This window comes from Protobothrops mucrosquamatus, unplaced genomic scaffold (assembly GCF_001527695.2).
Source record: "Protobothrops mucrosquamatus isolate PMUCROS unplaced genomic scaffold, P.Mucros_1.0 scaffold87, whole genome shotgun sequence".
Lineage (NCBI taxonomy): Eukaryota > Metazoa > Chordata > Lepidosauria > Squamata > Viperidae > Protobothrops > Protobothrops mucrosquamatus.
In genome coordinates, this window is record NW_015386463.1 from 93,410 (window position 1) to 105,510 (window position 12,101).

Genomic DNA, 12,101 nt, shown 5'->3' on the forward strand with positions numbered 1-12,101 from the left:
AGAACAAACTATATGCAGTCTGTTCACATTAAAAATGTGGCAAGCTCATGCTTTCTGGTGCTATACTAGTTGATAAATTCACTAACTAGAACACAGTGCTAAGTTAAAATTCTCTTATATATAGATTGCAGCCATCAAAGAAACATCTCAGAAATGTAAACAGCAACAAGATGCTTTGGAGAAAAAAGACAAACAGGTAAGTTTTTTTCTCCCTTAAAGATTTTGACTTTAAGGTCATTGCAGGTAGTCTCACTTAACACTGGTAATTGGGACTGGCAACTCCAATGTGACCACGCCAGCTTGTGGCAGTTGCGGTAGTTCCAGTTGCCATCATTAGGTGAATCTTGTGTAATTGCAGCATTCTGTGGTCATGTGATCACCATTTGTGATCACCCATTGATTTTGCTTGTTGGAAGCCAGCAGTGAAGATCACAAATGGCAATCTCATGACCACAGGATGCAGCAATTTTCATAAGTGTGAGTTGGTTACCAAGCACCTAAATTGTACTCACATAACTGGCAAGGATGCTGTGACAGGTGCAACCCTGTGGTAAGATGAGCAATCAAAAATTAATTAATTAATTAATTATACACACACACACATAACATAATTATGAGGAAGCATTGTAAGTCCCCTTGTTCAGCGCCATTGTAACTTTGAAAAATCACTGAATGGGTGGCTTTTAAAGAGAGACTAGTTGTAGTAGCATGGTTTTGCTGACAGACCTGACAAAATAGGTTCTTGTTCCTCTCCAATCTCACTTATCACCCAAACTTCAACCTCAGTGGAGTGAAGTGGGAAGAAGAGGAGTCCAATTTATGAATGGCAGTCTGCAGTATTAATCATTCAGTCTTGTCACAATATTCAAGAATATAAATGTTGAATTTTACTGTAATAATAATCACTGCAAATGTTACTTCAGGAGTCTTAAAGTGTAATACGGGCCCCCCTAAAATGATAGATGAGTTTATGTACATCACCCAGGCAAAGCACTTTTTAATTCTATCAACTTGCTCTAGTCTTTATTTCCCCTTGTCTGGGCAAGCTTACTGTGGGCTGGCGCAGACAGAGTTTGTACAGCACTTAGGATTTCCTGCTTCTCTAGACCAAGTCCACTGAAACTGCACCCTAACAAAGTTGGAGCAGGTTTTGATAATGCTGCTCCTTTTCCAGTTTAAGCCTGATTGGCCAAAAAGATGTTTGCATCCAGTCCTCCAGTTGTTTGACCCCTTGGATGATCACAGTTCACAATTTGAGAATCTCCAACTTAGGTGATTTTTATCAATCATTTTATTCCACACACAGTATCTATTGTAGAGTATATTGACTTATTTTTTTAAAAATATATATATTTTAGATAAGAAGTGGGCACCTTGGAATTATAAAATAGTGGTCCCCAATCCCCTGCCTGTGAACCGACACCAGTCCATAGCATGCTAGAAACCGGTCCACGCAAAAAAGTGAACCACCATCTGTGGGATGTAGGGAGCACACGAAACCACGACCCCTCCAGTCCACGGAACTGGTCCCTGGTGTCCAAAAGGTTGGGGGCCATTGTTATAGAAGACAGATGCTTGCTTTGAATATTTGGCTGTATCATTTCCCATAGTCATTGTTTACTGTACTTTAGTTTGCAAATAATAAGTTTGGGATCACCCATATTTGAAATTTTGGAATTGTGTGACATAGAACAACTTCCATTGTGGTAACAAGAGTAACTAAAATAACAAGTCTTTGCTATTTTATAATGGAAACTTACTTTTTTATTGGCATTTCTGGAAAGTGTTTCTATGCATTTTTTTTAGATTGAAGATATTAAACTAGCTTTAAGGATGAAAAGAGAGGCAGAAATGGATCGGCAGAAGAGAATACAAAACATTCGTAAGATGATAGAAGACTGGACCAATGAGCTTAGAAACACAGAGAATGCTGAGAACATTCAGCCTTTAATGAATTCTCTTAATGTCAACCTTAGACAGTTGGAAGAAGAGAAGGCAAATATTGATGGTGAATTAAATGATCTGCGCAGAGAAAGGGAGAACTTGCTAAAAGAAAGAAAAGGTAAAGGTGCTAAAGTATATTTTTGCTATTCATACAACCTGAGTTCCAAACAAATAAACAGATATTGATAATTAACAACTGGCCCACTCTGTCCAGAGGGAAAATATTATGTTCCTCTTACCTGTTCCATGGCAGGATCCAAGCAGTTTATTTACTAAACTTTGGATCCTGGTATCAACCAAGCATTTCTGTCTGAATATCTTTAATATTCATTTTTTCATATTATGATTCTTTATCGAACATTCGTAGAAATTCTAAGACTTGCTAGATGTTGGGGAATAGTTTTGGGGAACGAGATTTATATAAGCGTATAAATACACCTTTGGATTTTGTCTTATTCTCTAGTTATAATTTATACTAACAGAAAGATTGATGTTGAGGAAAAGGGTGGCTATTGCTATGAGAGCTACACATCTTTTGAATAGCACTTGCTATACGTTTGTTTTCTGGTGGAAATTCAGCAACTCTTGTTGGATGATCTCACAGGAATAGTTCATAAGTCTCCATTAAGTTCTTGTAAACAGTAGCCTCTGTTAGAAGAGCAGAAAAATACCCAATTAAGTATGTCTTCGCAGTCTATTAGTAAAATGGGAGGGGGGCTATATTTGTAATCATATATTACAGTAAATATTTCAGGGGTTATTAAAATTACAGGTATAGCAGACCGCATTGCTCAATTTGAAAATCTGATGAATATGAAGGAAGAAAAGCTCAGAGGGAGATTCCGAGATACACATGATGCTCTTATGTGGCTAAGACAGAATAGAGGGCAATTTAAAAGAAGCGTCTGTGACCCTGTGTTGCTTTCAGTAAGCTGATTCACTTTAATATTATTACTAAAATTTAATCATTACTTCCGTTATAATCTTATTTTTAAAACCTTTTCTAAGCAATCCATTATTTTATTATCAACGGGGATATGTGCATTTTGACGTCTTAGGTTAGCTATGTCAGTATAATTTGTCTCGTGAAACTTAAGTACAGAAAATATAGAACCAAAGATTTTTGTTCTGATGCTTTATTATATGCCTGTGTTATAAAGAGTATTCACAAAAATGTCAGAATTCGGATACATTAACATTTTTAATTATTTAATTTTGAGATGATATCATGCTTATTACGTGAAGGTAATAATAACAATATGCTCACAAATTGCAACCTGTTGAGTACTTGGGGAGAGGGCTTTGTTGCATTCGTGGTTGCAATATATACGAAGTATAACAATTTTCCTTAGTGGGTACTGTTCGGTATAGGTCTTGTTGGAGAACAGGTTGCTTTTCACAGTCATGAATGATTGCTCTATAGCAGCATATTATGTGGAGGGAATGGTGCACATTATTTTAAAAAAAAACGGGTTTTGGATTTTCTAAATGCAATTCTTTTTGTAACTGTAGTTTCTTTTCTACAGATCAATATGAAAGATAATAAACACGCTAAATATGTAGAAAATCACATTTCTGCTAATGACATGAAGGCCTTTGTCTTTGAAATGAAGGAAGATATGGAAATATTTTTAAAAGAGGTAAAAGTCTGTTCACATTATTAGAAACTGGTGGTGTAGGAGACTTAATAATAAGTAGGCTCTGTGGCATCCAGCACCATGTGTCATTACTGGCATTATAATAGCACTAAGAATACTTAATTAAATAGCATTCCCACCTATGCAATATAATTATATATTTTAGAAATTTATCTTGTTGGGCAAGTAGAATGGGGCAGGGGACTCTATTCTGTTCAACAGTAAAGATGAATATTTGAAGCTTCAGGCCTCTCTCTCTCTCTCTCTCTCTCTTTCTCTCTCTCTCTCAGGCCTCTCTCTCTCTCTCTCTCTCTCTCTCTCTCTCTCTCACACACACACACACACACACACACACACACACACACACNATTTCTTCTTTAGAATAATCATGCTTTGAGTGGCCAATAAATAATTCAAAGGACATAAGATAGACACTACCAGAATCACCAGCCAGGTGATCAGTAATGAGAGATACTTGGAACTATAGTGCAGCAATAGCCATTCAAACTATGTTCTGATAACAAACTCTTGCTTAGTGGAAGATATAGCTTCTTTTCAATAGTGTCAAAACACAATAATAGAGTCCACTGTCTCCAGAGTAACCTTCTTTATTTCTTTACACCTGTACAATGTTTGCAGTCAGAATTGGATGCATTTCTTGATATGATTCATTTAGCACAGAATAAAGTAGAACCTATTTCCTACATTATGTGCTTTTATTAATGGTTAGATTGCAGTAGATTTTTAAATGGATATTTAATCATTGCTGGCTTTTGTTCAAGTTACAAGCCATTTTATGAATACTGTTCTAAGGCAGGTCTCCAATCTTAATAGAACTCTCTCCTTAATAGACGTAAAAGTGCTCTTTCTGATATAGAGTTAATAGTAACTCTCAAATACTTGTGAACCATTTTTTGTTAATAATATTACCTTTTGAAAAGAAAGCAAAAATACCCATATAATTTAGCAATTTAATTATCTTACACAGGTAATCCTTGCTTCACGGCCACAATTGGTACCAGCAACTGTGTCACTAAGTGCCATGATTGCTACGTGAAATATCTCATGACCGTGATGTGCTTATGACCTCACTACTGCTTTGGTTGTTAAATGAATCCCCATGGTCGTTAAGCAAGACATTACATGACTGTGACTTAGATTTTACTTCCACATTCTTTATTAACTCTGCTTGTCAGAGATCAGGTGTGAAGCACATAAGTGGAAATCGTGCCTGCGAGGTGCTGCGATGGTCACAAATGCGAAGATTGGTCGCAAAACTTTTTTTTTTTTACATCAACACAACTTCAAATAGTTGCTAAATGAAGCAAGTGGTAATCGAGGACTGCCTGTATAGAGTGGCAATGCAGAAAGAATATCCTTAGTTAGATTCAGAAGGCAATATTATAATACACCCTAATAATAATCAAATTTATTATTTTAAGATAAATGAATTCACATTTTCGTTATTGGTGCAACCTATTGTAGATGCGGGATAATCGCAAACTAAGAGTGAATGCTGTATGTGCACCTAGTGAATCATTTGCTGAAAAAAGACCTTCAAAACCAATTGAAGAACTGTAGTAAGTAGTATACAGCCCTATGTTAAAATCAGACATTACTTAAATTAATGTGTGTGTGTAAAAATAATATATAGTGCTTAACTTGGTGGGGTTTTTTTTTATCTTTTTTATCTTTTTGTTTCTACTTGCTTGCTTATTTTTTAGCTTGTTTGTATCCCACCTTTATTATTTTTACAAGTAACATGGTGGCAAACATACACAACACACCTTCCTCCTCCTGTATTCCCCACAGCAACAACAGTGAGGTGGGTTATGCTGAGAGAGAGTGAATGGCCCAAGGTCATCCAGCTGGCTTTCTTCACTGTCTATAAATACTCCAAGAATGGCCTTATGCCTTCTTTTCTACTGTTGTTTTCTTTTGAAATTAAAGAGGTTTTTTTTTTACTTGTAAATAAAATCAACTTATTTGATTAGAAAAATCAACACAACTGCCTATGGTACAATTAAAATCTTTAAAAAGGTGCTCCCTTTGGTTTTTGTACTGCATACACCTAATTTTTATTTTAGTAAATGTAAAATGCTTCCTGCCACACATTTCTATCTCAGCTTCATTGCTTGGGGAATATGTTTATTATTAGTAACAGAAAAGCTGTCTACCTGTATCTCTTTCTTTCTTTCTTTCAGCCGATACGGATTTTTCTCTTACTTAAGAGAGTTATTCGATGCTCCCCTCCCTGTGATGAATTACCTGTGTCATCAGTATCATGTTTATGAGGTTCCTGTAGGAACAGAGAAGACTAGGAATATGATTGAAAGGGTGAGAAGTATTCCTGAACGGCTCTTTTGCCAGCTGAGAGAAAAAAAAACATGGTGAACCATGGTGAAATGCCCCCCCCCAAAAAAGATATTATTAACCAAACTTTAAGAGAGTAACAAAGAAAGATACACACCATCCACCGCCTTTCAGTCTGTCAGGAAGTTCCTCAGCTGGCAGCAGCTAGACTTCCTGGAAATAACTTCTCTACTTCCTGTTATATTCATCTTTTCACTTGTTTCATGTACAGGTAATAAAGGAAACAAAACTTAAACAAATCTACACAGCAGAAGAAAGGTACACAGTAAAAATATCGCGTTACACAAATCAGTCTGTTTCCACTAACACATCACTGAGGCCAGCACAGTATCTTACTGTTACAGTGGATGCAGATAAAAGAAGAGAGTTAGAAGATAAAAAAAATGTAAGTTAATTTCTGTAATGTTTCAAGAACGCGAGATTTCATTTTTATTTGAAGTTTTGGGTGTTTTTAATTTTAAAATGTCTTTGTCCTTAGCAATTTTTCTTTTCCTTTATATCTATGTCACGGAGCATTTCTGTTTTAAAAAAATAATAGTTTTATTAGCAGTATTAGTTAATTCTCTTCCTAATGGTAAATGTTTAATCTTTTCATATGTGGACTGAGTCTACAGTTTTTCTGAGCAGAGTTCCAGAAAATGCACCACTATAGAAAAAGCTATGTATATCTTGCTTCTGAAAATGGTGGCACATCCAGAATAGACGCAGTAACAAAACACACATATTCAATATAGAATGATATAAAATGACAAACCATAGGAAAGATGCATAAAATCTAACATATGATGATAAAATCATATGCTACAATGAAGAACAATAAAACAGATGCAACATACAAATTCTGTCAGGATATGAAAAAATATTTTCAGAATTGGATAACTTTAAACTAGCTTATTTTTCATCTTCAGTCATGCCTTTGTCCTGAAAATAGCAGAGAAACCTAACAACTGTCCAGGTTCAAATATTACTCACTCACTCACTCACTCACTCACTCACTCACTCACTCACTCACTCACTCACTCATAAACAAACAAATAAATAAATAAATGTGCTGATTTATTCACTTTCTCTTTTTGGAAAAGTGCTGTCACGCTTGATCTTTCATTCAGTTACTAGCAGTATGTCTTTCACCTTACTACAAATCAAATCATTACAACCTATGACTTCTAGTAGTCATTATTGTGTTGAAAATATATTGGCAATCTAGGTTATGAATTTTAGATTTTAAATCTGTTCTTTCTCACTAACTTATTAATGTACACCAATCTGTACTTCTTAAAAAGCTCAGGGTAGAATATCTTTTGAGAAATTTGGAGAGCATATAGATACAATAGAGGAGATATTGTGTGTATATCCATTTTAAAGCTAATGCAAGTTTTTAAAAGCAAGGAATGTCGATAGTTTGATAGTAAAAGAATTAAATGGATTGTACTAGAATGTATGTAGATCAAAGTTGATGATGTTATCTAGTTAGGTAATGAAACATCCTCAAACAACAACCAAGCTTAGAAAGCACCAAGGACTTCTTAAATAAATAGATTACAAAAATTCTTAATATTAACAAGAATATATAATAATTGAAGAATGATCTATCTTATTTGTTAGTAAGATAATATGTAGGAGAAAAAGTTTTAGTAGGTGGCTGAAATTTAAGTAACACATGTTCCAGAAGGTGCTTAATGCAGGAAGATAATTCACTAGGTTAATAAATGAATAGACTGAAGTTGCATTTCTGTACATTCTATACATCTTAGTTAGGATTCATTGAACTCAGTGGGACTTAATTTTGATTGACTATGCAATTGTATTGTTAATAGAAAACTCAAAGATGCTTTTTCTAGAGGCAATTGGACTTTCTTGTTTTTCTTTGAAGACGTTTCGCTTCTTATCCAAGAAGCTTCTTCAGCTCTGACTTGATGGTGGGGAATGGAAGGATTTATATTCCTTGCAGCAAGCTGATCATTTGCATTCTTTTAGAGAGTCATTGAGGCCACTTGGAAGTTTATCTGTGTCCTCAAGGTCACCTGAGTGGTGCAAATGGGTATGGAACCATCTTTGAACTGCTGAAAAGTGAAAAAGCACTTTTGGGACAACCATGACCTGGATCTCAGAATCTCCGTAGGCAGAGTTAATAGAAAAACTTCTGTCCAAAACACACATAGTTGTGTGTGTGTGTGTGTGTGTGTGTGTGTGTGTCTGAAAAGAACAGATCCGTTTACTTGAATCCAATAGTAACTTGTTACTTTATTGAACACGAGAGTAAAATATGTATAATTTAAAGCAGTCAGTACAAACATCCTTAATAAGATTGCACAGTAAAATGGGATTTTTCTTCTATGCTACTTATTTCAGGAAATTAACAGGCAGTTGCAATCATTGGATTCTCAAATGGCATTACTCTCTGAGAAGCAGAAATGCCTAGAATGCAAAGACAACCAACTCCGTCAACAGAAAAAGGAACTCTTGGAACGAAAAAATAAAAGGAAACAAATAGAATCAAAAATTAGTATGAAATGTGATAGGTATGGACTTTAAATATTATATAAAATCATTTAAAATCTATGTAGAAAAATAGAAGTTAGAAAGCAAAACCAAAACATCATCTAGTTCTTATGCAATGCAATATGCCTTTCAGGAAAAGAGGTGACTGCCACAACTTTATGATAATGAATAGATAGAACAGTAGTTCTGTTTCCTTTATGGGAAAACAAAATCTTACAAGAAAACTGTTAAAACTGAAAAACAAATATTACTAAGTTAGATTATACTTACATATTCATTTTCTCTTTAATTTTTGGATTCTCTTCAATTGTTTTCCCTTGATTGTTTCTTCCCTTCAGCAGCATTCACCTTATGGCTGTTATTTTTGCTTAAATCTTTTCTCTCTTCACCCAATCTTCCCCTCATAGTGCTTACAGATAGTCCTTGACTTACAAGCACAGTTGAGCTTGAAAATGTTGGTTGTTGACTAAAGTGGTCATTAAACGAGGCATCATGTCTCATAGAGCTACCTGCCGGAGGGACTCTGCCCTGCGCAGGGCCAAAATCCCAGCAGGCAGCCCTTTCACTCTGAAACAGGCTGGCTGAAAAAGGTCTGTCCCAAAATCCAAGCAAGATTTTGACATGGAGTATTTGCAACACAAGGCATTTGCAGCCCTGGTTTCTGGGGACTGGCTGCAAATTCCCTATCCTGCAATTTGTAGTTGCTTTGTTGTAAATCCAGGATACAATTTAGGAGCTGCTGCTGCCACCAAGACACTTGTGCAAAACTATAGGATCTCAAGTTTTTGTGTTTGTGTCTGGGAGGGATAATGGCATTATTTGAGATAGAGAAAAGGGGTGACGGTGTCAAATAGTTTAAGAACCACTGTTTCACAGATAGTTCTTGACCGCAATTGAGCCTCCAATTACTGTTGCTAAGTGAGGCAGTTGTTAAGTGAGTTTTGCCCCGTTTTACAGCCTTTTTTGCCACAGTTGTTAAGCGAATCACTGTCATTAAGTGAATCATGCGGTCATTAAACAATTCTGACTTCCCCCATTGATTTTTGCTTGTCGGAAGCCAACTGGGAAGGTTACAAATGGTGATCACATGATCCTGGGACAGTGCAACTGTCATAATTACATGCCAGTTGCCAAGTGTCCCAATTTTGATCATGTGACTGGTTATAAGTGTGAAAAATGGTCATACGTCACTTTTTTCAATGCCATTGTCACTTCAAATGGTTACTAAATGAATGGTGGTAAGTCGAGGACTATCTGTATGGCAACGATCCTTGGGATTTTAACTGTCAGGGTAATTAACATTGTAGGTAATACAATGTGTAATTTTATTTTTTTATAATGTCTTTGCTGTGATCCTGAGCCTACACATTGTGTAAACATTCAACTAAATACAGTTTGAGAAAACTGAGACAAGGATGTCTTATACTGTTGTGATGTCTAGGTGGAGAAACATGTGCTAGTTTTAAACAAGTTTCACTTAGTTGGTGGAAAGGTGATAGGGTAGATTTATTAAAGACATTAGTGAGAATTAGTGCTACTAGTGTGCAGTTAGCAAATGGTGTTAAACTAAACTTCAAAAGTTCAAGGTCATCTGTATAGCATGTTCCAATGACGATGATGATGATGATGATTTTCTACTTTCAAAGTAGCAATCTTGTTTTGTAATTTTCCACAATATTGCTGAAACATATTTTTGTAATGTTGAACTAAGAGTGTAATAATTATTCCCAAAATATTCCTCTTAAATCTTTTTTATACAGTTTAAGACAGATGGAACAGGATGGCATCAATCTGGAAGAAGAATCTGAGCAAGCAGATGCTAAAATTAAGAAACTTAACACTCAGAAAGTAAAACTTGTAATTGATTTTATGCAACTAATAAAGGTAAATATAGTTTCTAAAACAAAAGAGATACTCTTATTGCAATTGTATATTATAAAAATATTGAAACTATGAATTACTCTTTTTCATCCTCTGACCTTTTTCCTCCTCTGCTATTTTATATGGTGATTGGCACAACTTGGATAATATTTAACTGTTAATATTAACAGTTAATGTTTCATATCTTAAATTCTTGTCACTGACTGCTTTCCATTGAGAAGCATTACACTGAGTGACATTCAATAATACAAATGCTTTTGATTTAATGATGGACATTCAGTGTGTGATTCATCATGTTAATTGCCATGTGATAAGTATTGAGTTCAGTTTAAGTTAATAAATCCTGCTGTTGATCTGAACTCCAGTATTTGTATTACAACAGCACAGATGTTAAGTAATTTGCCCATTGAGACCTGTGTTGCAAGATGATGTTTGAGTAGTTTTGCAAATTGGTAAGAGAGAATTACTTTGCCCGGCCAAAATCTAAGTAACTGTCAGACTAAATATCCTCAGCAAATAAACAGTGTTCTGTTCTTGACACTGTTTTCAGCCTAGCACATGTGCTGTGATAAAACTAAAGGAGGCTGCCTTATAATGGCTTTCCTGTGGAAATTGTGGGTGCTCCGTCACTGGAGAATTTCAAGAAGAGACTGGACAGCCATTGGTCTGGAATAATATAGGATCACCTGCCATGGACAGGGGGTTGGACTAGAAGACCTCCAAGGTTCCTTCCAACTTTATTATTCTAGAACAGAAAATAATAACAGAGTTGGAAGAGACCTTGGAGGTCTTCTAGTCTAGGGGTCCCCAACCTCTGGGCTGCAGCCCACTGCTGAGCCTTGAGCCTTTCGGGATCGGGCTGCAGAAATGTCAGGTGAGCGTGTGTGCGCACTCCATTTGTGTGAGCAGCGGGTTGAGGAACTCTGTTCTAGTCCAATCCCTTGCTCAGGAAGGAAACCCTATACCAGGGGTAGGCAACCTTGGTTCTTTTATGACTAGTGGACTTCTGGCAGTTGAAGTCCACAAGTCATAAAAGAGTCAAGGTTGCCTACCCCTGCCCCATACCATTTCAGACAAATGGTTGTCCAGTCTCTTCTTAAAAACCTCCAGGGTTGGAGCATCACAACTTCTGGAGGCGATCATTCTATAATCTAATGAGCCAAACCATTTAACTCAATCTTGGCAGTGCTTTCTGACAGGCATTCTCCCTGATTGCAGGCTATAATTTTTGCAGCCTTGCCTGGAGAAGCTGGACATTCAACACTCATAGCATCTACTCTACAAATAATCTATGTCTGCCCCTTACAATTTGCAATGTAGAGTGTTGTAGAAAGAATGAGCCTTCCTGCCTCTCTTTCAAACTTCTTAAAAAGTTTATTGATTTTTTTTAAAATTCACAACAGACTTTATAACCTCAACTGCTCTCTCCTTTTCCTGATGCAACACGTTTCATTGGATGGGTAGGAATAATCAGTTATTGATATCTAAAAAGAGAATGACGGGGGGGGGAAGGAAAGCAAGATGAGTTCAGATATGAAGGTGAAGATAACATAGAAATGGTGTACTATTAGCAGGGTAAATAAAAACGGTGTCTTGTGATTTATAAAGAGGAAGGAAGGATTCCTAAATTTGTAGGAAATTCTTATATTTCTGTTTCTGGAGAAATGTAACTCATTCTTTAGAAATGTGTCCAAAAGTTAGCTCTGGTTCAAATTCAGTGGGAAGAGGCGTCTTAGCTTTCTAAAATTGCCAGAGAATTACATT

At 36.0% G+C, this 12,101-nt stretch overlaps 1 protein-coding gene across 1 annotated transcript in view; it reads left to right on the top strand.

The window, feature by feature from the left end:
* The window catches only part of SMC5 (structural maintenance of chromosomes 5), a 41,083-nt gene that overhangs the window by 10,331 nt on the left and 18,651 nt on the right, over nt 1-12,101 (top strand). Inside the window, exons 8-16 of the mRNA XM_015812478.1 lie at nt 125-196; nt 1,807-2,062; nt 2,717-2,871; nt 3,471-3,584; nt 5,067-5,161; nt 5,786-5,918; nt 6,166-6,339; nt 8,307-8,476; nt 10,217-10,340. Of these exons, the coding sequence (XP_015667964.1) occupies nt 125-196; nt 1,807-2,062; nt 2,717-2,871; nt 3,471-3,584; nt 5,067-5,161; nt 5,786-5,918; nt 6,166-6,339; nt 8,307-8,476; nt 10,217-10,340 (1,293 nt within the window). The remainder of the gene's footprint in view (nt 1-124; nt 197-1,806; nt 2,063-2,716; nt 2,872-3,470; nt 3,585-5,066; nt 5,162-5,785; nt 5,919-6,165; nt 6,340-8,306; nt 8,477-10,216; nt 10,341-12,101) is intronic.